Genomic DNA, 22,041 nt, shown 5'->3' on the forward strand with positions numbered 1-22,041 from the left:
AAAAGGAAACAGATAAGTGTTGTACTCAGAGAGAACAGAGAAGCCGTGAGGCATTACTTACTGTAACTGCTTTGTCTTCCGTTCCTGACATTTATGATGATCATACCCAAGTTTTACCTGCTTATAGTGACTAGAAAAGTGGTTTGGTAAAAGTACAGGTCAGCATTGCGCAAGAATGGTGACTGAGCGTGATGTAAACTGCCAGATAAGTTACGCAAATCAGTGCTTTGCTTAATATTAACCTCCAGTTTCACAAATAGAAGAATTGTGTTACTTTTACATAGTTATATAATTGCAAGTTCTTCTGAACTCAACTGTATTTTTAAGGCTAATTCAACAAAATAAGCCATGTTTTGTTTGGAGCGGTAAAAACCATAATTTAAATGTTTCAGAGAGTCAAAGTTTCTTTAGTTATTGTTATCATCTTTTATTATATAATAGCTAGGAGGAGTTAGTTTGAAACCAAAACTGTTTTTACTGTAAATTCCACTGTAAAAGTAAGAGTAGGTAAAGGTTGAAGGTGTTTTTTTGTTGTTGTTGTTTTTGTTTTAATGTCAAAATGAAAAAAAAGTGTTGCATGTGATGGTGGGCATTTTTGATCAGTTCTAGCTGATGAGCAACAATTTCAGTTCCTCTACTTTCTAGAAATACGACCACAGAGATCAACTTTCGTGTGGGACTTTCAAACGAATAAGCCTGATGGGTGTTGTATGAGTGTGTGGGTGTGAAAACTTGATTCTATTGACAGAAAGGTCATTAACAGCAAAAGACAGAAAGAGCATGGTCTTAGACAAGTAATGTTTAATGTGCTACATTATAAAAGTTTGTCAAAAATAGGTTCTCACATATAAAGTATCAACATCTTTTGGACTGAGTCAAAAATAAACTAGGATAACAAAAGAACTGTACAAAAGTCACAAAGTAATGGAACAGTCTTGTTTCTAAACCCTGCTTTAGCTAACAATCAAATATCCTGCACTTGGATTTAGTCCCTGCTTTTTCCAGTGCTGACAAAAAATAAATTAAAACAGCATAAAATATGAACCTAACAATTTACGTTTTAGTATGAGGTACTGTTGTGTCAGTAGTTCTGTAGTCTATAAAAAGTATTGCAATCTTCATGATTGGCAAAATCAGTTCCAGCTACATTGATTTGATCATTTCCATAGTGCTAACAATACTTGTTTGGATTAAAGAGACAACAGTAAACACTGGTAGACACAACCAAGTAACAATAAAACTAAGAAAACAGAATATTTCTCTTATTTTAAATATTAAATTAAAAGTGAGGCATGTTCTCTTTCTAATGTCAAAAGGGTTTGTTGAAGAGAAAAAATAAAAATGGACTTCTGCTATATTATCCTTAGACGCTACAGTAAATCATCCCTTGAAAAGACACTGACAGTACATTTTTATATCTTCTCATGAAGGATCACATCCAGAATTTTTTCAACACTAGGTAAAATCATACACACGTACTCATACTGTACACATTCGCACCGACAATGAATGGAATGGACGGGAAAAGCCAGTCCTTTTGGGACTGTAACATAGTGTACATAGTGGGATTAACACATTATTCCTGAGAATCCCAGTATAAAAACAAAAACAAAAAAGGACCAAAGAAGAAGTTAAACAACAAGTCATGCATAAAAAACAAGAGTACACATATAAACAAGTATTTTACAGTGCTCAAATAAGAAAAAAGTCAACAATAATAAGTTAAGACAAACTCACACAAATAGACGTTCACATCGGTTTGAAAACCAGATGAAGTATGAGGACATAATAATCACATCTTCATTCTATAACAGGTCTGAGGGTAGAAGTGCAATCACTTGACACAATCTTCAAGTCTTTGGAAACACTATTTGTTTGGTGTGGCTTTCATTGGCTTGGTTTATGCATCTTCTCTCTAATTTATCCCTCAAACTACCAGAGAAGAAAGGATTTTTGGTGTCAACTAGGGAATGCTCTGTGCATAGATAGCAAATTTTGGGGTTTCTGGAAGACCTGAACAAGCTATATGTCATCCTTTCAACATTCTCCCTCATCTACTCCTCTTCAGTCTTTATAGAGGGCCGGTGGCTGAAGTGTACCACGCTGGCTCTCTCTTGGTGATGACCCACGGCGGTTACCCCATGAGGTACTGCAGCAACAGCCTTGAGGAATCCAATGTCCTCCTCCCCCTCACCATTCTCCAAACTTCTAGCCAACCACTTTTCCAAGGCAGCGTCCACCTGAGCCTCTCCAGCCCCCTCAGGCAGAGCCTCGGCCTCCTGACTGGCATCAAAGCGCTCTACCAGCTCTGCTGCACGCCTCAGCTCTGGGATTTCAGGACGGGCGGCGGGGCAGAAACCGGAACGCTGATGGAGGTTCAGTGAGAAGCGATGGATGAAGCCCCTAGTGCAGGTTTGGCAGAAGTGGGGCCGGTCACGAGAGCTGTGCAGCCGACGATGGAGTTTCAGGTGAATGTACTGGGTGAACTTCACCCCACACAGCTTACACTGATATGGCTTCTCCCCAGAGTGCAGACGTTGGTGGGTTTTCAGGTTGCTGGTGCTGCTAAAGCGTTTGTGGCACACCTGTAGACATTCAAAGAGAACATAAAAAAATCATGTAATTCAAAAGCAAACAAGAGGTAGCAGACAACAACATTGGAAGACAGCGTCTCTGCTGCCTTACATAATTGCTTCGTTGTTGCTTTGGTATGCAGACAGCGAGCCAAATGTGTTTTTTTCACTAAAGGACTGTATTTATTTTCATTGGTCAAGAAGAATGAGTAGTATAGTCTGACGCCACTGTCACACCCTTTCTAGTTATTGTACAACAAAGCGTTTCTCTTAAAGGAAACAGGAGTGACAAGGTAAAGGTTCTGTCAGAGATAAGCAATGTTTTGTGTGTGCGTCATCGCATGTTAACAGAGTATAACTGTCATCTGATGCCCTTTATCTCGAGTTTCTTTCATAGCATGCACACTCACCTGGCACTCGTGTGGTTTCTCTCCTGTGTGGACCAAGTGATGTTTCTGTAGGTGGGCGAGTTGGGTGAAACTCTTTTTGCACAAGTTGCACTGGAATGGCCTCTCTCCACTGTGGACCCTCAAGTGCACCTTTAAAATGAATTTACACTCTTTAGTCTTACTCAGATAATTCCATATATTTTAAAAACAAGACTCAATGCACGGTCTACTCACTTTGAGGTTGGACAGTTGACCGAAGGTTTTGAGACAGACGTTGCATTCATACTTGATTTTGCCGTTCTGCTTCTTGAGCGGGTATGGGAGAGACTTGTACCCAGGTGCCGGTGGAGAGGAAGAGGATGAAGGTGAAATGCTCTTGGGTGTAGCCAGGCTGAGGTTGATGGCTTCTTCAAATTCAGAGAGAGGCTTCTGGAACGTTTGATGAGGGGACTGCTTAGGCTGAGGGGAGAGTTCAGGTGTTGCAGGGGCTCCTCGAGGTGGAGTATTTGGGATTCTTTCCTTCAGACCTACATGAAGTGGGGTAGGATAGGGCAGTGTGACTGGTAACCGATCTGGTTGGGGTATGGAAGGGTAAGGCAAGCCATCACTACCTAGGAATCCGTTGTACCGAAGACCCCCTTTCGAGGGCAACATGGAAGGGAAGGGAGGGGAGTATGGAGGCAAGAGCAGACGTGAATAATGAGGGCTGTATGGTGGTAATAAAGGATATGGAGCTTGCAGGGGTCTAGGTGAGGGCAATGAAGGGTATGAGATCAGACCTTCTCGATGACCATAGAGGCCATGTAAGTGGAGCGGAAGGTCTTGTGGTGGGGACAGAGTGGGATATGGGTGAATGCTTATGTTCATCGCTTTCTGGTTGGTATGTGGAGAATGGACGGGCTCTGGTAAGGCAGCTTCGTGGATCTTCTTGCTGAAATCCATGACCTGTTCATCTGGTGTGTCAGGTGGTGTGTCCCTCTCAATAACTTCTACATCAATCTTTTCATCCACCTCATCTTCCTGTCCCTCACTGCAATGTTTGTGTGGGCTCGGGGGCTGTGTAGGGTAGTGGGTGTACTGAGGTAGGGGCTGCTTCTGATACTCAATATCAGGTATGTACTCTGGAGAAAGAGAGAGAGAGAAGGTCACACAGAGCAAGGTGAACTGTGAACATTGACGGACAGCAAAGGTGAGAACCCAAGTTTGAAACTTGTGTGTTAAGTCTTGTTTGAGACAAATCTTCTATCGCTAAAATTGACTGAGCAGGTCAGAGTCTTCACAGAGCAACATTGGTCATGTCTGTATGCCTGTATGTCATACACCTACTCATAACCTTCCTCCTTAAACGCTCACTTATGGTAAATGACAGCTCTTTCAGTTTAAAGCTGACAGGCAGAAGATATCTGACTGGTTTCTGTTTGACAAAGAGATAGTACTGCTTTCACGCAGCACCTAGATTACAACCGTGTGGGTGTTCACAGTGTGGGTGTATGTATGTTTGTGAGGTGGAGGGGCATATGTATGTATCGGAAGAAAGGAGCCTCGTCTGACAGTGATACTTCTTACTCAGAAACTACTCTGACTCACCATAACAGCAGATGTCCTTAACCATGGGAAAAGTCCTACAATACCGCTTCAGCACAAACTGTTACTTACTGTTATACAGGGACTCGAGATAAGGTCAAATTATTACTGTCCTTTCACTCTAGAGATTGTAAAAAGAAAGCCACAACAGCTAGCTTCTTTCAGTAAACTTTGCGGTGACTCAGACAAAACCTGCTAAATCATGGAGAGTGGTACAAGGCTCAACGGTGTCACACAGCAGTGGGAAGATTACACAAACACATTATAACCCTTGTGGTCAAAGCTTGGTTCCTAAAACCTGATGTTAACCAATCGGATGCAACATTTACAGGCATCGTCTAGGCATTTCTCAACTACCGCGAGGAAAGTGAAAATGGATATTTGAAACTCTGAAGAGCACAACAGCTTACAAACATTAACTAATATATTTCCAAATTCTAAATGATGGAGGAATACAGATGCACAGAAATTTTGCTCAGGCATTTGCTTTAAGTTAGACTAAATATCAGCATACATATTCTAAGAAATAAACAATATTTATGCCAAAGTCCATAAAAAATTGTGATGATGTAATATCACGCGTTCTAAAACTGAAAATACAGATTTCTTTAAACCTTACACAGGAAGTAGAACTGGTTAAAGCAGACGGAATGATAAAAAATGAAAAAAGTGGCTCTAAAAAGGCTAATGTGTGCTTCGCAGTGCCTGACTTTCTAAAGAGGGATATTAAATAATCAGGTGTACTGTAATTATTCAGTGAAAGCATCACGGCTGAGAGGAGTGTACGTGTCAACATGACTCAGGTAATGGTCCTCAACAACAGCACACACAAAATGAACACAGACATACATTCTGAGGAGTGAATAAGACAGGAAGCAGCACAGTGTCGGTGTGAGATTGAATCAATGTGACACAGGGAGTATCGCATAACATCTCCTTAGACAGAAAATCCAGACGGTCCATCATTTTGTCTTAAAAATACACACGCTCACAGTCTGTACACAGTTTCATTTACAGTCACTTTCATTGCTTACCATCTCTAAAGTGTCAAAGGACATTTAAAGAATCAAAGTGTGTGTGTGTGTGTGTGTGTGTGTGTGTTGTGTTTCATTATATATTAGGTCAAACTTATATTACATAAAATGTATTTTTTTTTTTTTTTTAGCACAGACCTGTCAACGAATAAAAGTTTGGTACTATTTTAACTGTGTAATTAATGTTGCTGTTGGTGGCATAATATCATAACTTTCAAACCTACATAAGACTGCCAAAAAAAACAAACAAAAAAACATCCTCCCTTATATACACTGTATGTCAGCACAACAAGCGTACACAGAAGAACAGAGGGTGTCCACTATTTACTGAGCTCTTAAAATAAACATTATACAAAGTCACCTGATTCAGAAATAGAGAAAAAGACGGGCACAGAATAAACACTGTCTTGGGTGAGAGTGCGTAGGAGAGGCAAAATACAAAGGTAGCTTGGGTAACTAATAATTCCATAGTTTCAAGAAAGCCAGAGAGAAGGCAGTAAAGATCTAAAATGAAAAGGGCGAGACGTCAAAAATAATAAATAAATAAATAAATATATATATATATATATATATATATATATATATATATATATATATATATATATATATATATATATATATATATATATATATTAAAAAAAAAAAAAAAAAAAAAAAAAAAAAAAAAAAAAATCACACTATCTATAAAAACCAACATTTTATCCAGTTTTTCCCTCCCCAGTGCCAGATAATGTCGGATAATTCCGGAGCCCATGACTCACTTGGCTTTAGGCTGTCTGGTTGCTCTTGCTGGCCGCACAGTCTCTGGGAGAACTCTGGACTGTACCACACCAATAGCTCCTGCTTGGGCTCCACGGGCCGGATGGTGTAGAAGAAGATCTCCTGGCCGTTTTGACAGGCCACCAGGTTCTGTTCGGCCATCGATCGTGCTGGGTTGACATAACGCATCCAGTTACTGCGGTGTACATCGTAGCCATCAATGAAGTGGTGTAGGTGGCCACCACTGTAGATCTGGATGGAGAGAAAGGAAACCGCATTAATGCTTCCTGCTAGTCTTCAGCAAATAGATAAAAAATTAAACATTACAACTTCAAAAATGTTAAATTCAATTAAATAATTATAGATAAATAAAATTCAGTTAAAATGTCTATTTACATAAATTTCTTTGAAAATCTTTAAAATATGAAAAAAAGAAAAGAAAAAAAAAACGTTTATTCTTCTAAAAAATTATTCTTCACCTCTGCCATGAACAGAACGCTCTTCAAACAGCTGTTTATATCAACTCCTGTGTCTTCTAACCTGTGAAAGTATGTGTGTGTGTGTGGCTTGTCCCGCAGAAAATGTGTGACTAACTTTGTATGTCAATGCTGTCAAGCTCTTTATAAAGTGCTTGGCGTCAAAACGATCTACACATGCTGCTAGTCACACGCATTTCTCCGCCCCTTTCTCCTCCCACTTTCATTCTCATTTTGTATGTGGGGGAATTCACTGCTGAGATGTGTCAGGGCATGCTAGCTCCCCTATCTCTGACACTCCTTTTACCAGTTACACCCTTGAAGACTCATAAACACAAACACACATTCACCCACACGTACAGCCTTCATTTTTACATCGTTCACCTGCCTTTGGTCACATGACATGCTGCGTCATTTCATTGCTTTATGGAAGTCAGTATGGATTTACAGGAAACGGAGGAAGGAAAGGACAGCTCAGACTAGGAAAATCCACAATGACACACACAAATGTGTGCGTGTGCGCACACACTCAAAGACACTCGTGCGTGTGTGCATGTATGCCCTTTCATGCCACACATATAAACACAAACACACACACAGATATATCTAGTGCACTTGACAGAGAGATAAAGAGACTGAAGTTCACTTGCATGCTGATATGAAAACAGAACTGTAAGAACTGAAAAGAAAGTGATTGTGTGTGTGTGTGTGTGCGTCTGCCACTTCTGTACGTCTCTGTGCAGGAATCCCGACTTCTCTAAAACCTGGCCACAAACCAGAGACTTGCGCTATCCTTTGCGTTTTTGATGAAAGGTTTCGAAATAGTTATACTTGGTAACTTCTGCTGAGTAAACCATTGTATGAGAACAAAGCAGGGATCTACAACAAACAGGATAAGATCTCTCAGAGCTTCCTCTGTGTTTTCCAAGTAAGCTCCTGAGTGTTAAGCAACCAAGCACATATCTACATTGAGTGCATGTGTGCATCTGCACATATGCAATTATTTAAAAAGAAAAACAATCGTGTTGAAGAAGCCAATGTATATTCGGATGTGTTCAAGCATGAATGAATAGGCTTCCGGCTCCTTTCTGCTAAAATTCTGGGGAAAGTCAGTCATGGCTGGTTTGGCAGCTTTTCTCTCAGTAGAACTGGTGTCCCTGAAAGATTAGATCAACAATGAAGTCACTTACCCTCCAAAAATATTTCCTGTTGGTCTGAATGGGCACATTTTCTTTGGTGTAAATGTCTCCTTGAAGAGGTCCGAATCGCGTACCTTGAGGTATGTACTCTTTGCTGAAAACGCCAGTCACCTGCAAGAATGAAGAGTGGCACTTATAAACCAACTTAGTCAGGGCAGGAATTAAAATAAATTATTATTGATTTGTCTATTCTGAGCAGGAAACTGCATTGCACGAGGTCAGCGAGGCGTGCTTGGTTGGTGAGCGTCACAGGTGACCTAAAGCAGTACACTAACCTTGCAGGTTAACGAGTTAAGTAAATAGACTTATACTTTCCCTGCTCTACTTGTACCCTGACCCAGAAACATACAGCTGTCCTTAATAACGCCTGACCCCTTTGACCCTGCTGGCAAAAGTTGTTGTGTGGTATTGACAAACAATCATGTCTGAGGTCCTAAAAAGACAAAAAAGTAAAGCAGAGGGAAAACAGAAGACAAAGTGGAGCAGGTGGTCTACTCTCAATGCTCTGTAGAAACCAGAAACTAGGCCTGTAAATAGGTCACACTATGGCGTGGGGGTCAGTGGCCCCATTTTTACCATCAAGCCACTCCTGCACTTCTTGAACTATAACGATAAGTTCACATGCTACAATTTTAGATCGAAAGTCCACTTAAAGCAATGTTATGATGGTGGAAAACATAAAACAGAAACAGAAAAAACAGGGTTGGGAGGCACAGTTATTGGCTGGAGATGAGAGCTGTGGTGACAGTAGAATTGTGCATCGTTAGTGTTGCGTGACTAATTGGTAAGACTTTAGTGATTAACTGTTCAGAATAGGTTTAGGGAGTAAAAGGAGGGGGGCAGGGGGTGAGTGTCACTCTTTGACGAGACCAACGGCACCACGCTGCCCCAACACACACACTGGAGCACTCCACCCTCCATCCAAACAAGACCCCCCCCCCCCCCCCCTCCCCCCAAGCTGTCCGAGGATCTTCGGCCCAAACGAAAGTTAATCAGTCAAGCTTAACCTACTTCCTTTGGCTGAGATTCTGTGAGTGTGTGTGTGTGTGTGTTTGCGCATTTGTGTCCTTCCCGGCTATGTCACAGATCATCCCATCTGCCACGTGCCCCCCTTAGTTAGGCACACTTCTCAAGCTAAGGGTCAGGGAGCATTGTTTATACAAACCCTTTGATTGAGTAAATTTTTACTATTGCCTGCTAACACCTTCTATAAACTACTATCTTGTTAGTTCCAATTTAGTTTGGAGTTTGAAATTAATGAGAAAAGTTAAGTAGCAGTGTTTAATGCTCACTGTATTAGCATGTGCTACTGTAGCAGCGCTGCTAGCTGCTAAAATTAGATAGCAGTTGAGAGATAGCAGTCACCTTATCTTCTCCTCAACAAAACATGCATTCGTAACGCACTTACAACACGTTAAAGCAGCAATACGTAGAAACAGAAACTTTGGAATGTATGCATATGCATCACAGAAACCATATAGTGTATGACTAGCAGCCTAGTCACCATGAGACTAGCTTTCTGACATCCCTAAAGTCTTTCATCTCTTCCTTCCAATAAAAATGTTTTGTCGGCTACAGAGGCCCTCCGGGAACTGACACACTGTATGTGGGTTTTCCTGTCCATAGCTAACGCCACTGACAACGTAAGAGTAAGAATTTTTACAGAATCAGCAGAGATAAGCGGAATAGCTTGCGCAGAAATGGGAAGTGTGTAATGGCTCTTGATGTATTTGAAAATTTCAACTAGTGCAAGTAAAGAGATCTGCTCTAAGTAAAAGTTTTTTTTATGTGTCTGACAGCGATTCTAGTTGTGCCTCAGTCTATCACAACAGGAAATATGCTGTTGGTCGTATAGTTGTTTTTATCTCCATGCTTAAAAAGGAGAGTTAGCGTGGGAAAAGATGAGGGTGAGAATTTGAACCAAAGACATAAAAGATAGTGTGAAAGAAAAGGGGAAGAGAAAGAAACACAAAATCACTCCTTCAGTGTTTGACTGAAGAAAGAAAGCCAAGCTTAAAAGGACATGTGTTCAAATGAATATCAGAACCATGGCTAACCTTGAGGTCTTGACACAAAGTGAAAATTTTTCACACATTTTTCTGCAATTTTTTTTTTTAGACAGACCAGTCTATAAGCATGTGTGCATATACATCCTCTCAGAGCTGATGACCGCAATTTCACACCTTCAGTGTGAACTTAAAAAGAGCAGGGGCAATAGAAAGAGGAACTGACTTTCACCTGCGAAGGAGGGTAATTGGATCATGCAGAAGACATGAAGAATGACACAGTCAAATGTGTTTAAACAAGACGGAGATAGAGATTAGAATGCTGATCAAAAACAAATAGAGAATTTTAATCCTTGTTAAATTTCGTTGACAGAACTGCAGCAATTTTATCTTAATACTAAATTACAAAGTTTGCTAAATACTCCAAAGTTAACCCTCTCAAGGCAGGCGTTGCTGATTTGCAACAGTTAAAAACTAAAAACCTTATTACTCCAGATACATATTTTATGTATCTGGAGTACTAAAAACTTTACTAAAGGTTACTAAAGTTACTAAGTTACTAAAACTTAATTTGAGCCTGAGAGGGTTAAAGGTAAGTAAACCCAACAAGATGTTAAAGCATCATCCTGAAGGTGTTTATTGCAATAATGACTGATTAAAATAACTGATTTGCGATAAAAAAATATATATTTTTATTATATTAAAATATTTATTTTTAGTATAAAATAACTGCAGGCCAGGATGCAAAATCCCTCCACTGACCAACCACAATCAAATCTTACAGATAGGCATGTAATATAACTTTATACTGGGATGCACACCAACAAAAACAAATAAATAGTGAATAGAAGCTCTCCACCATGTGCAAGCTCATTAAAAGCAGAGTGAGTGTGTGAATGCCAGGTAGAGAAAGAGTTAATGCGATTAGGTTGTTCTCTCATAGGTCCTCTACCTTTCTGATCCCTGACCTCCCAATGACTGTGCCATCGTCACACTGACCTACTGAACAGTGCGAAATGATGTCAAGATGTGTTTACGTTACCTCACACCTAGAACTGAACAATCCCATCTCATGGAACTTTACTTTTGTACATTTAAACGGTGATGGCTTAATAGTTCAGTATCTAGGCTTAGAGGTAAACTTGAGCTACTGAGACACCCTCATATGCTTGCAACAAAACAGTATCAGAGACACCTTTGTTTTTACGGACACAACAATACCAGTTCACTTGCAATTTTTTTTTTTTTTAGTATCTGCTCCAAGAAAACCCTATGAAGTGAAAGCAGTGTTGCACAAGCTGCTTTAGGCAACAAGTGTCTATTAAATGATGACTAATCAACAGTATGTTGAAACAAGGGAATTGGGAATTGAGTGTACTCAGCCTGAAGCTGCAGACTGTACCTGATTGTCCGTGCTGTACTGGAAGGTGAGGTTCCGTGGAATGGAGATCATGGCCTTGGGCAGACTGAAGTTGGGTTCGAATGCCTGGTCGTGGACGATGTAGGTGCAGTTCAGGGCAAAGTCGACCTCCCTCCACTCGCTCATGTCCTCTAGAGATGCCTCCAACTTCATTTTCTCTCTTTCCCTTTTCAATTTTTTCTTCTTTGTTATTTCGCTCGTGGATTTTCTTGTATTAGTGGTTTGGTGTATTCTCCTTTGGTTTGTGCTGCTTTGGTTCTCTGTTCTGTCCTACTTTTGCTTTATTTGTTAGTTAAAGATCTAAAAAAAAACAAAAGATGTATTCAGACATTTCCTTTCAGGTGTCCAAAGTTTCGCAATACATGCCTTGCATAATACAATATACCTGAGAGTTGTAATGCAATATGTATACTTATAATCCATGAGGCTATAAATGACACACACACCTAGTCAGAAACGCACACTTATTCAGAAGTAGTGAACATTAACAATGGTTACGTATAATTACATAAAACTATTAGATTACTTATAAATGGCTGAGAACTAATGAGGCATGACAGATGTAGTAGTATGATGTCAAATGTTGTAAACCTGACTTTACAACATGAGAAATACATTCTTATCTTTTATGAGCGGAGTCACAACTAGTCACTGACATATAACATGTCAAACTGTTTTTGTGTCTTCAGGCAAGCTTAAAAGCTTTATTCAGGTAATTATATCTATTAATCCATGATCTCACTTTGACTAAATCAGATTAAATCAAATGTACTAGTTTGTGAAGGAGCATTTTGGCCAATCCAGGAATAAAGTTTTTTTAAGTGCCAGGCCAGTGAGTTTAATGAACTAGAGCCATTCACAAAAGCTTGTAACTTTATCCAATTAGAACTCAGTCAACAACAATGATGCAGAATAAGGGGGAAAACCAGACCTGAAGACCACAATATGGTTTTTATGAATAAAACAAACCAATAAAAAAAAAATTATATTCCAAACTCACTTCACATTCATTCAGCTGTTGCATCCTCAATATCTTTGGTTAGGTCATCGCTGTGTTCCCGTTGCCCAGTCACTCTGTCATCTTTTTTGATTTCCCTCCAGTTTCCATAAAGTCCAAAAAACCTTCCAACAGCAATCCCCCTCTGATATCTCAAACTCTCTTGCCCGTTGGCTACTGTTACTCAAACTGTCCACGTTGCGCTCTGCTAGACTTTTGAGTTGCGAAAACTAACCAATCAGCACCTGGCGTTAATCATGTGACCGCCAGGATTAGTTGAAGGTGATCCAATTGGGACACTGGAAGCGTTTCGAACACAGCAAGCCCAAACATACACATCAACACCTCAAGCAGACAAAGGATGTTCTTGGACAATCTGAATGGAGTTGAGCAACTAAGTAAAAAACAGATGGTTGGATCACTGAAAACACACCAATGGACTTTTGCTTGGATGGGCTTTTAATGAGCAATCTGGTCCCAGCCCAATTAGGCCCCCCTCCCTCAAAACACACACACACACACACACACACACACACACTACAAGCAACTCTGTGACCTAGATCTAGACCTGGCCTGGTGTGTGATACTCTGCTGTGGCCAGTAGTGGAAGAGACAGAGACAGGAAACAAAGCAGGTCAAACTGAAGAGCTTCTCAGACACCTGTCGGAAGGGTTTCATCACTTTGTCAGGATGCCACATACATCAGTTCTGACACAGAGACCTTGGTCTAGTATAAACTCATCAGTTCTGACCTGGAATATTCGGCCATGGAAATTCATGAGTATCAGTCAGCTATGCTCTGAAAGAAAGGGGAAATCAAACAGCATGAAAAAAAGAGTCTTATACAACATTAATTAAGAATATATATATATATATATGAGATATTATAAAAATTATACTTTTATCATATAAAGCAGGGTCCAAAACTGGGATGCAATTACTTGGAGTCTTGTTTTGATTTTTTTTTTTTTCATAATTTCAAAATTTAGTTTTTGCTTAAAACAAGAATAAATACCTGCCAATGGGATAAGAAAATAATCTCCTCAAAACATGCTGGAGAACAAGATCACCACTTAAACTGTTATTGTGACAATATCAATTAAAATAAAAAAGAAGGCTAGTGGCCTCAGATTTTTGGACACCACTGTAACTGTGGATGGTATATTAAAAAATGTAGCTATATTGCTATGAAAAGTAAACATACACCTGCCAAATGATTAGGAAGGGGAAAAAGAAAAAGAAAACCAGGGGAAGGGTGAAGCATAACTACTTTCGTTTTGTTTGATTGAAGCAGTGCCAAATGTGGTATAGAGTGGCATTCAGCATAACGTTTGGGGTGGGTGGAAATGTTCACATGTTTTGAATTCACGCTTCAGAGCAAAGTGAAAGAACTACTTCAGGTTAGGAACGTTTGTGGAAATTCTCTTCCTCATGTTTCACCACCTAATAAGGAACTTCTTGTTACTAAAACTTCTTGTTACTGCCCATAAAAAGTAAAATAAAAAAAGCTCTTCTAAGACTAAAGAAATAATTGAAACTGTTCATCACATATCAATAACTTGACTTCAGTCAAACAATTTCCTACAGTCCTGTAATATTGGAAAGGACATTTTACATTGAAAACAATAACAAACACAATCTCTACCATGTTCATTAACATCAACTGCATGTCCATCTTACCCGTCTTCACCCATGAAGTGAAACGGCCAGTAAATTGGCTGCCATATGGCTCTCGTGGCTATTTTGGAGACGCATGTGGGCCGCATGGCGTAAGTGTGCCTCTCTTTTCACTGGGCTAATTTCTCTAATTTGCAGACAGTCTGGGCTGAGGCTCAGCCCGGCGCGGCGTGAGCAGAGCTGATCATCCAGGGCGTTGCTCTATTTGCACTTTTACAGGGGAGGGTTGACCCCACTGGGGCAGCGTGAGGTCAGGTGCTGGTTAAGGGGGGTCAGAATGACGGAGGGAAAGAGACACGGTGAAAAGCAAGGAGACCGTGAAAAGAGAGAACTAGTGTGATGAGCTACACAACCTATGCATAGTAACACACTTTAACACACAACACACTGCTTTGATGGCCAGTAACTTATAACAGATATTTGAGGTCTCGCATGTTTCAGATTCATACACAATATGGTTTGTAACTGAAAGCAGCATGTGTGACGTTCGTGACAACACCCACTATGCTAACGGAGGAGTTTAAGAATGCAGCATTAACCAGGTGACAAAACAGATTCCTTAGTTGTGCAAGGGCTCTCCAACTGCCAGTTACTCATGTGAATGATGACACATGGTTTTATTCAATAAAGGAGAAATCAATGATAGAAACTGACCCGTGAAGAAGCTAAAACATTTGCTGGATTCTCCATGTGTTAAGTGTTAAACCGTGTTTTTTTCATTTGCAGCGCTGAATAATGTGAAGTGACATACATCTGTTATTCTTACTATGTCTGCTTGTATAATCTGAGTCAGCATTTTCAATTCTGAAGAAATCAAGGTTATTCAGCGTTCACCAGTCCTTTCAAATATCTGAGAACTGCCTCTGTTCCACCAGGTGAAAATTCGCAATCATTCCCTGACAAGGAAAGGCTCGTTTTTTCCCTGACTCATTGGGAGGTTACTGTACAATAAATGTTTAGGGTTTAAATGCCTGCCTGCCTGCCTGCCTGCCTGCCTGCCTGCCTGCCTGCCTGCCTGCCTGCCTGCCTGCCTGCCTGCCTGCCTGCCTGCCTGCCTGCCTGCCTGCCTGCCTGCCTGCCTGCCTGCCTGCCTGCCTATCTATCTATCTATCTATCTATCTATCTATCTATCTATCTATCTATCTATCTATCTATCTATCTATCTATCTATATATATATATATATATATATATATATATATATATATATATGACCGCTTTTAGAAGACCTTTAAATGTTATTTCACACTTATCTACTGTCATCTGTAAATAACAGCATTGACATGCTAAAATAACTAATAAATAACTATTTTTACTTGATTTTCAAGACCAATTCAAATAAATTTGGTAAAGTTAGTTAGTCATTTTAGAAGTATTGGTATTGTTCCCTGTTAATAAATAAATATGTTGTTATTTAAATAAAAATAGTTATAAAACATTACTTGTAATTAATATTTGTAAATAATCTAATATAATAAACACAGAACTGGTGTTTGTTTCATGTTTAGATTACTTATAATAAATAATAGGCTTGTCCCTTCGTTCGATTTTCAAATAATATGGCCTGAAAGCAGATGATAAGTCTTGCTGTATGACATGCTAGAGTGCGCGCACACACACACACACACACACACACACACACACACACAAACACACACACACATTTTGGGATTTTCATGTTTTATGGGGACATTCCACTGGCATAATGGTATTTATGGACTTGCAGAGAGGACAGAACGTCTTAATTCAGGTTTATATTTGCAAATACAGAACACATTTTTTTTGTCCATATTAGTGGAATGTTTTATGCCATTGTGCTGGCAAATGAACAAAATAATAAATTGAAAATAAAATTCCAGTCTTGATGAAATCTCCTGCCAAGCTTCATCAGGGTCACTACCTCAAATCCCAGACTGGGTCCTTCAGAGCGAGTTAAAGGCCAAAAACAGCTTTGAATCACAGATGTTTCAACTTCCTACAAACTTCCCTCCAGCTTGAAAATAGTATAAACAATCAAGAGAAGAGCTTATCAGAATAAAACAAATAACAGAAGGGGCATAACAGAACAAACACTGAAGACCATTTGATTAAAAGAAAAGGAAATTTCTTCTGAAAGTAAGGCGTGGAATAAAATTTTGTTATTTGTGCATCATGGTATGTGCTTATGATCTTGTCACGCGTCCCAGATCACATTCAATGCATGAGGCTCAAAAAGCCCCCAAAGTCACAGGAAGACCCTTCAATTAAAAATAAAAATTAGACATTAAATAGTTGTAGGTGCCCAATATACTGTAACAAAAATAAAACTACCAAAAGTAAAAGATGTCATCCTCTTCTATGTTTTTCCCGTCTGCTCCTCAATAGTAAACAGACCGTGTTCCTCAAGGGAGATGGATTAATATCTGTTTGTGTATTGTTCTCTGCTTTACAACTATTACAAACCCTGTTGCCTCCCTGGCAACAACCCCACCCACTGCAAACTCGGTCGGCCAGTGGTTTCACATCCAGCGAATGGTGCATCAACGCGCTGTTTAACCACTCTGTTTACTGTCTTTGCTCGGCTTAAGGCGAGCTCACATCCATCTAAACACAGATTATCTGCTCCCTCGGACCCTAAACATGTATGATTACATTGTTCACTCTCATCGCCAAAAGTGCTTGGGATTTTTCATTTCATTTTCTGAGCGGTTTTGGCTGTTGTTTTTCTCGTGTGATGTTGACATGTTTTTGAGGAAGTTCCCCTCCTTGTAAGGAAAGAGAAGATGAGCAGGCTGCAGTAAATATGACTCTGTGACATAATCGAGAGGATAGCAGTGACCGACATGACATGCTAACACACACCAACATGTAGTTCGGTTAGATTGTGTAAAGGAAACCAAAATGAAAAGCAGTTTTAATATTATTGCATGGTTATTCAAGGCCTGCTTAGTCAACAGTCATGCTGAACTGACTGATTATCATGTGCTGTGGTGTAAAATGGTTCTGTGGTATAAATGCACACTGTCATGAGGGTTGTTATACCAATGCATATGATTATTATAATTGTAGTCCAAAAATAACTTCCCCTTCTATGGTTTTTATATGGATGAAAGGAAAGTCATGCACTATATATCTCATTTGAATCTCATCAAAAGCAAAGCAAGTTTAGGTTTCTAGCAATTCATCATGCACACATATCGGAAACTAAGGGGAACAAACAAATAAACTCTTAAAGGGACATTTCACACAAATCATGTATGACACATGGAACACAGAAGAGTTTGTGTTTGTGTGTGTGTGTGTGTGTGTGTGTTTGTGAGTGCAATGCAAGTCAACAGGGTCCAATTTTGTTTGAACCAGGGTTATTACTGTTATTAATTGCGATTAATCCCACCTAACAAAGTTTTTAATTATAGTTTTATATTGCAATAATTTCACATTCAATCTTCAAATTACTGTAGAAACAACATAAAGAAAGTATATTTTTAATGTTTGTTAAATGCTATCTTTTTTATGACTGAAGGCAAGTATCACTGATACCAACTGATGTCTCTATGAGCTTGCTGCTCTTCTAAAATGAGTCAGTGATTAAGCCACTTTACAAACCTGTGGGAATGGATTGTGAAAGCGTGCTCACAGATTCTGAATTTGTGGGTATGTATTTTAAAAACCGAAGGTATGGTTTAAAAAAAATCTGAGCACACAGACTGGAAATTCGTGGGTACGATTTATTAATCTGTGGGCACAATTTGTTAAACCAAAGCTAATTCAGTGTATCTTAAAATGTCTCATCCACTTATAGAATGACATGAATAGTAATATGTAACAGTAAATGGTAACAGAATTGTCAATTTAGGGTGAACTATCCCTTTAATCTTTTCATAATCTGAGCAGTCATTGGAAATGGTGTCTTCAAGGACTGGCAAACAAACACCCGCAACACTACTGATCTGTCTTTTGAGCCAAAACCTCCATCTGTTTCATGATTGGCATCATGCGCTTGGAACAGTTTTCCTGTTTTCTGTTCTCTTCCTCTGTCTTTGTTCTAATTTCTTTTTCTTAAGTCTAGGACACCCCTTCACCGGGACAGCTCAGTCTGAGTGTCATGAAGGGAAGCAGGGCACAGGCTCCTCTGAATGGAGGAGAATGTAGTGACGTAAAATGAAGGAAACATCTGGAGTGAAGAGGAAAAACAGAAGCTACAAGGAACACACAACACATCTCATTCATCAAAATGGATTAAACTGCCACTAAGCAGATACGACAGAGGGATACAAATCACAAACACACAGCTTAAGCACAACAATCTCATTTCTGAAATAAAAATCATCCAATTTATGTATTGGTGGTTCTTATCTATCGCCAAATTTGAAAATGCTAGAAAAGTTACAATAATTGTGTTAGTGCAGTTTGGTGCAAAGCTCAAGTAATTTATGGCTTGACTTTAATTGAATACTTTTGTCTATTTAAACAAAACAAAATGACACTGAACATCCTGAAATCTGAAAATACTTAAAAGTGTTAAAAGTGTTTGATATTGCTGAAGTATTTGTTTTCTAGTACACAGTCATTATTTTGAAACAATAGATTATAGCAGGCGTATGTTTTACAAAATAATAATAATAATAATAATAATTAATTCAGGTTTCTAGGCTATTTTTTCAATGTGTCATCAAATGGTTGAATTGTCTCCTGTAAAAGTTTACAGAAAGTTACTGAAATCTATGTTTGTTACACCTTCAGAATGCAGAAATTACAAGAATATAGTTACACAATTGTAAACAGACAAGATATGTCTTCATATTAAGACCAATGCAAATGTGATAGTGCTTCTATAAAACAGTTCAGTAAACAATATGGTAATACAGTGGAAGTTATTTGGCCATTTGGCATGTGGAATTTTTTTAATAAGTTTTCAAAAGTGCACACTTAAAATATTTAAAGGAATAGTTCACTGCAAAATGGAAATTCTGTCATCATTTATTCACCCTCAAGTTGTTCCAAACCTGTACAGTATACTATGGAAGTCAAGGACCAACATTCTTCAAAATATCTTATTTTGTGCTCAACAGAAGAAACAAATTCACGCAGGTTTGTAATAAATGAAGGGTGAGTAAATTATAAACAATTTACATATTTGGGTGAACTATCCCTTTAAGAACTTCGATTTTGCTACTTGTTTCAAGTTTTCACTTTTCCCAGCAGAAGGGCACATTTCCTGCTTCTGTCAAACCAAATAAACTATACGTCAGTGCTGACTTACACTTTCACACTTTAACCTTCACAAACACCTAAAAAAGGCAGCGGAGGCAGCAAATCATGAGACAGTCGAGCAATAGTCCAATCAGCTGCAGAATTCACACCTTCATCTGAAAAGCGAGAAAGAGGAAGTCTATTCATATGATCTTATCTCAGTCATCTGCAGTCGGTGTACACCGCTCAAAATATCTCCTGCAAGCTCTCAGACTGACTCCTAAATGTCCATGTAAACAGAGTTCTGGACTGTGCCTGGGTTTGTGGTTTAATAGTGCATTATTATCTACACACTTTTCCTTGCATCACTCTTACAGTTATTTTTGTCCTTTCTGCCCCTTTCTACACTGAACGCAGCAGGCTCCTGATCTTGAACCTTCACCCACTGTAATAACACTGCAAGGGAGCGTTTTAATTCACAGTATAACATTTATATTTGCAGAAAAGTCCTTATATTGTTATTACACTATTCTATGTTATTCTATGGCTCAAAATGAGGCATTTTTCTTTTATGCCAAAAATCATGATAAGTAAAGTAAAGATCATGTTCCATTAAGATATTTAGTAAATTTCCTAGCATAAATATATCAAAACTTAATTTTTTATTAGTAATATGCATTGCTAAGAACTTCATTTGTACAACTTTAAAGGAGATTTTCTCAGTATTTAGATTTTTTTTGCACCCTCAGACTCCAGATTTTCAATATATTGTCCCATCCTAACAAACCATACATCAATTGAAAGCTTATTTATTCAGGTTTCAGATGATGTATAAATCTTAATTTTGAGAAAGTGATCCTATGACTGGTTTTGTGGTCCAGGGTCACATATATAGTTTAAAGCTTTATACCTAGATTATGCTAATTAATTAGTATAAATTAAGCAAATTATATGGCTTAACAACACACACACATATATATATACATATATATATATATATATATATATATATATATATATATATATAAATAAAATGGAATATATCATATCATGGAATATAAATGATCTTAAATTATTGCTACTTAATCTAATCTAGTTATTTCAAACACGGAAACCCAAAATTATTCAGGTCACTGCAAGGACAGTCACAAAACATTCATCATGAACATTACTAAGAAACATAAACTAGCTTCAAACACTGTACCGGCCTATTAAAATAACAAATAAACAAATATGAATAAAAAATAATGCATTATGCAAAACACTTGCTATAAGTCTATGGGACTTTCATTGTTTACAGATTTTTTCCTCTGTCACAACATTACCACTGGTTTGCTATTTAAAGCAATTACTCATACATTTTTTTCATAGCCTTAAATGGTTCAATCCCTCTACAAGCTTTAGCAGGTTACACATGCTTTTATAGCATCTATTAGCAAACAAGGAAGCAGCACAAAGAGACAGAGCAAACGGCAGTGTACTGCAATGACCTGCCCCATAATGACTAATTGTGCAACATATTGTGAGGGGCAAAGCCTTGATGATGCTGGTGGTTGCACAGTGTGCAACAGGTGGGTAAGGGTTGGCTAGGGGGCAAAGACCCCCCTCCTTAGACCTCCTCCAAAAAGATTTGAACACAGATCTGTCTGACAGACGAGAGGGATTTTCCTTAAATCCATTTGAATCAATAAACATGTCTGCTAATTAAGATAAAGTGGGGGAGAGGGAGTGAATAAGGGAGGACACGACACACAAATAATGTATGAGGTGCTGATTCACAGACGTCTAGACCAAATAAAGCCTACAAGCAGCCACACCTGTAGAGCAGGGCAGGTACAGAGAGGATCAGGGATTTTACCTGGAATACTCACACTGAAAGTTCATCTGTTTCGGTCCGTGAGGGTAAATTTAGAACGCGTGTCCTTCATTTCTCGCTTTCAGATGATTATTCATTTCCGGTTTCCAAGTTATTACCAACCTAACTTTGTAGCCCCTCCAGCAATCGACACACCCAAACTGATGAAAACTGGTTGAAATATACATATAGGCCATACAAAACTTATTTTATTTAGGCTATTTGTGCCAAGACTCATTTTCATCTAGTTAACTTGAATTGAAATATAAATATAATAAATAAAATAAAAATGAATAGTAACTGTAGAATAATAACTGTAGAATAATGACAGAAACACACAACAAAGTTACTACAACTTTAAAGTGAAAATAAAAATGGGAAAATATAATAATATATCATTGCATATTTACAATAATTTATTATTTATGGAACACTAATAGTATAGCACTGATTCGGCCTTAGATTGGTTTGAATCATATTTTACTGCAAGGAGTTTCTCTGTGGAGATAGATAGGTCAGTCTCATTCATCACCTGCTTCTGTTACTGGTGGGGTGCTGCAGGGCTCTATCTTAGGCCCGATTTTGTTTGCTTTATATATGCTCCCTCTTCATTACATTTTTGAGTCTCACAAGGTCCCATATAACATTTATGAGGATGATACCCAGTTGTATATATCAATTAAAGCTGGGTTAAAGTTCTCATCCAACTTGCTTGCTTGTGTATATGACATCAAAAGCTGGATGGGTGATAATTTTCTACAGTTAAATTAAAACAAGACTTTCTATTTGGTTCCCCCCATTTGGTTAACAGCATGTCCTCTAGTTTAGGACCCTTGCAAGCAAATATCCATACTCATGTAAAGAATCTGTTTAATGTTGTTTAATGGTGCTTTATACATAA

General features: G+C 38.6%; 1 protein-coding gene across 2 annotated transcripts; it reads right to left on the reverse strand.

The window, feature by feature from the left end:
* Window positions 1-784: 784 nt before the first annotated feature.
* LOC132145286 (PR domain zinc finger protein 1-like) lies at window positions 785-12,650 on the reverse strand. Of its 2 annotated transcripts, XM_059556176.1 has the most exons (7): window positions 12,441-12,650; window positions 11,423-11,740; window positions 8,006-8,125; window positions 6,342-6,591; window positions 3,197-4,083; window positions 2,984-3,112; window positions 785-2,585 (listed from the first exon to the last, which is right to left on the reverse strand). In XM_059556176.1, exons 2-7 carry the CDS (start codon window positions 11,591-11,593, stop codon window positions 2,055-2,057), a joined length of 2,088 nt encoding a protein of 695 aa, XP_059412159.1. In that variant the 5' UTR covers window positions 11,594-11,740; window positions 12,441-12,650; the 3' UTR covers window positions 785-2,054. The 2 variants fall into 2 exon arrangements, with proteins under 2 accessions (XP_059412159.1, XP_059412160.1); XM_059556177.1 differs by lacking the exons at window positions 8,006-8,125; window positions 11,423-11,740; window positions 12,441-12,650 and adding an exon at window positions 6,819-7,186.
* Window positions 12,651-22,041: the final 9,391 nt, after the last annotated feature.

Source organism: Carassius carassius, chromosome 8, assembly GCF_963082965.1.
Source record: "Carassius carassius chromosome 8, fCarCar2.1, whole genome shotgun sequence".
In the NCBI taxonomy this organism is placed as follows: Eukaryota; Metazoa; Chordata; class Actinopteri; order Cypriniformes; family Cyprinidae; genus Carassius; species Carassius carassius.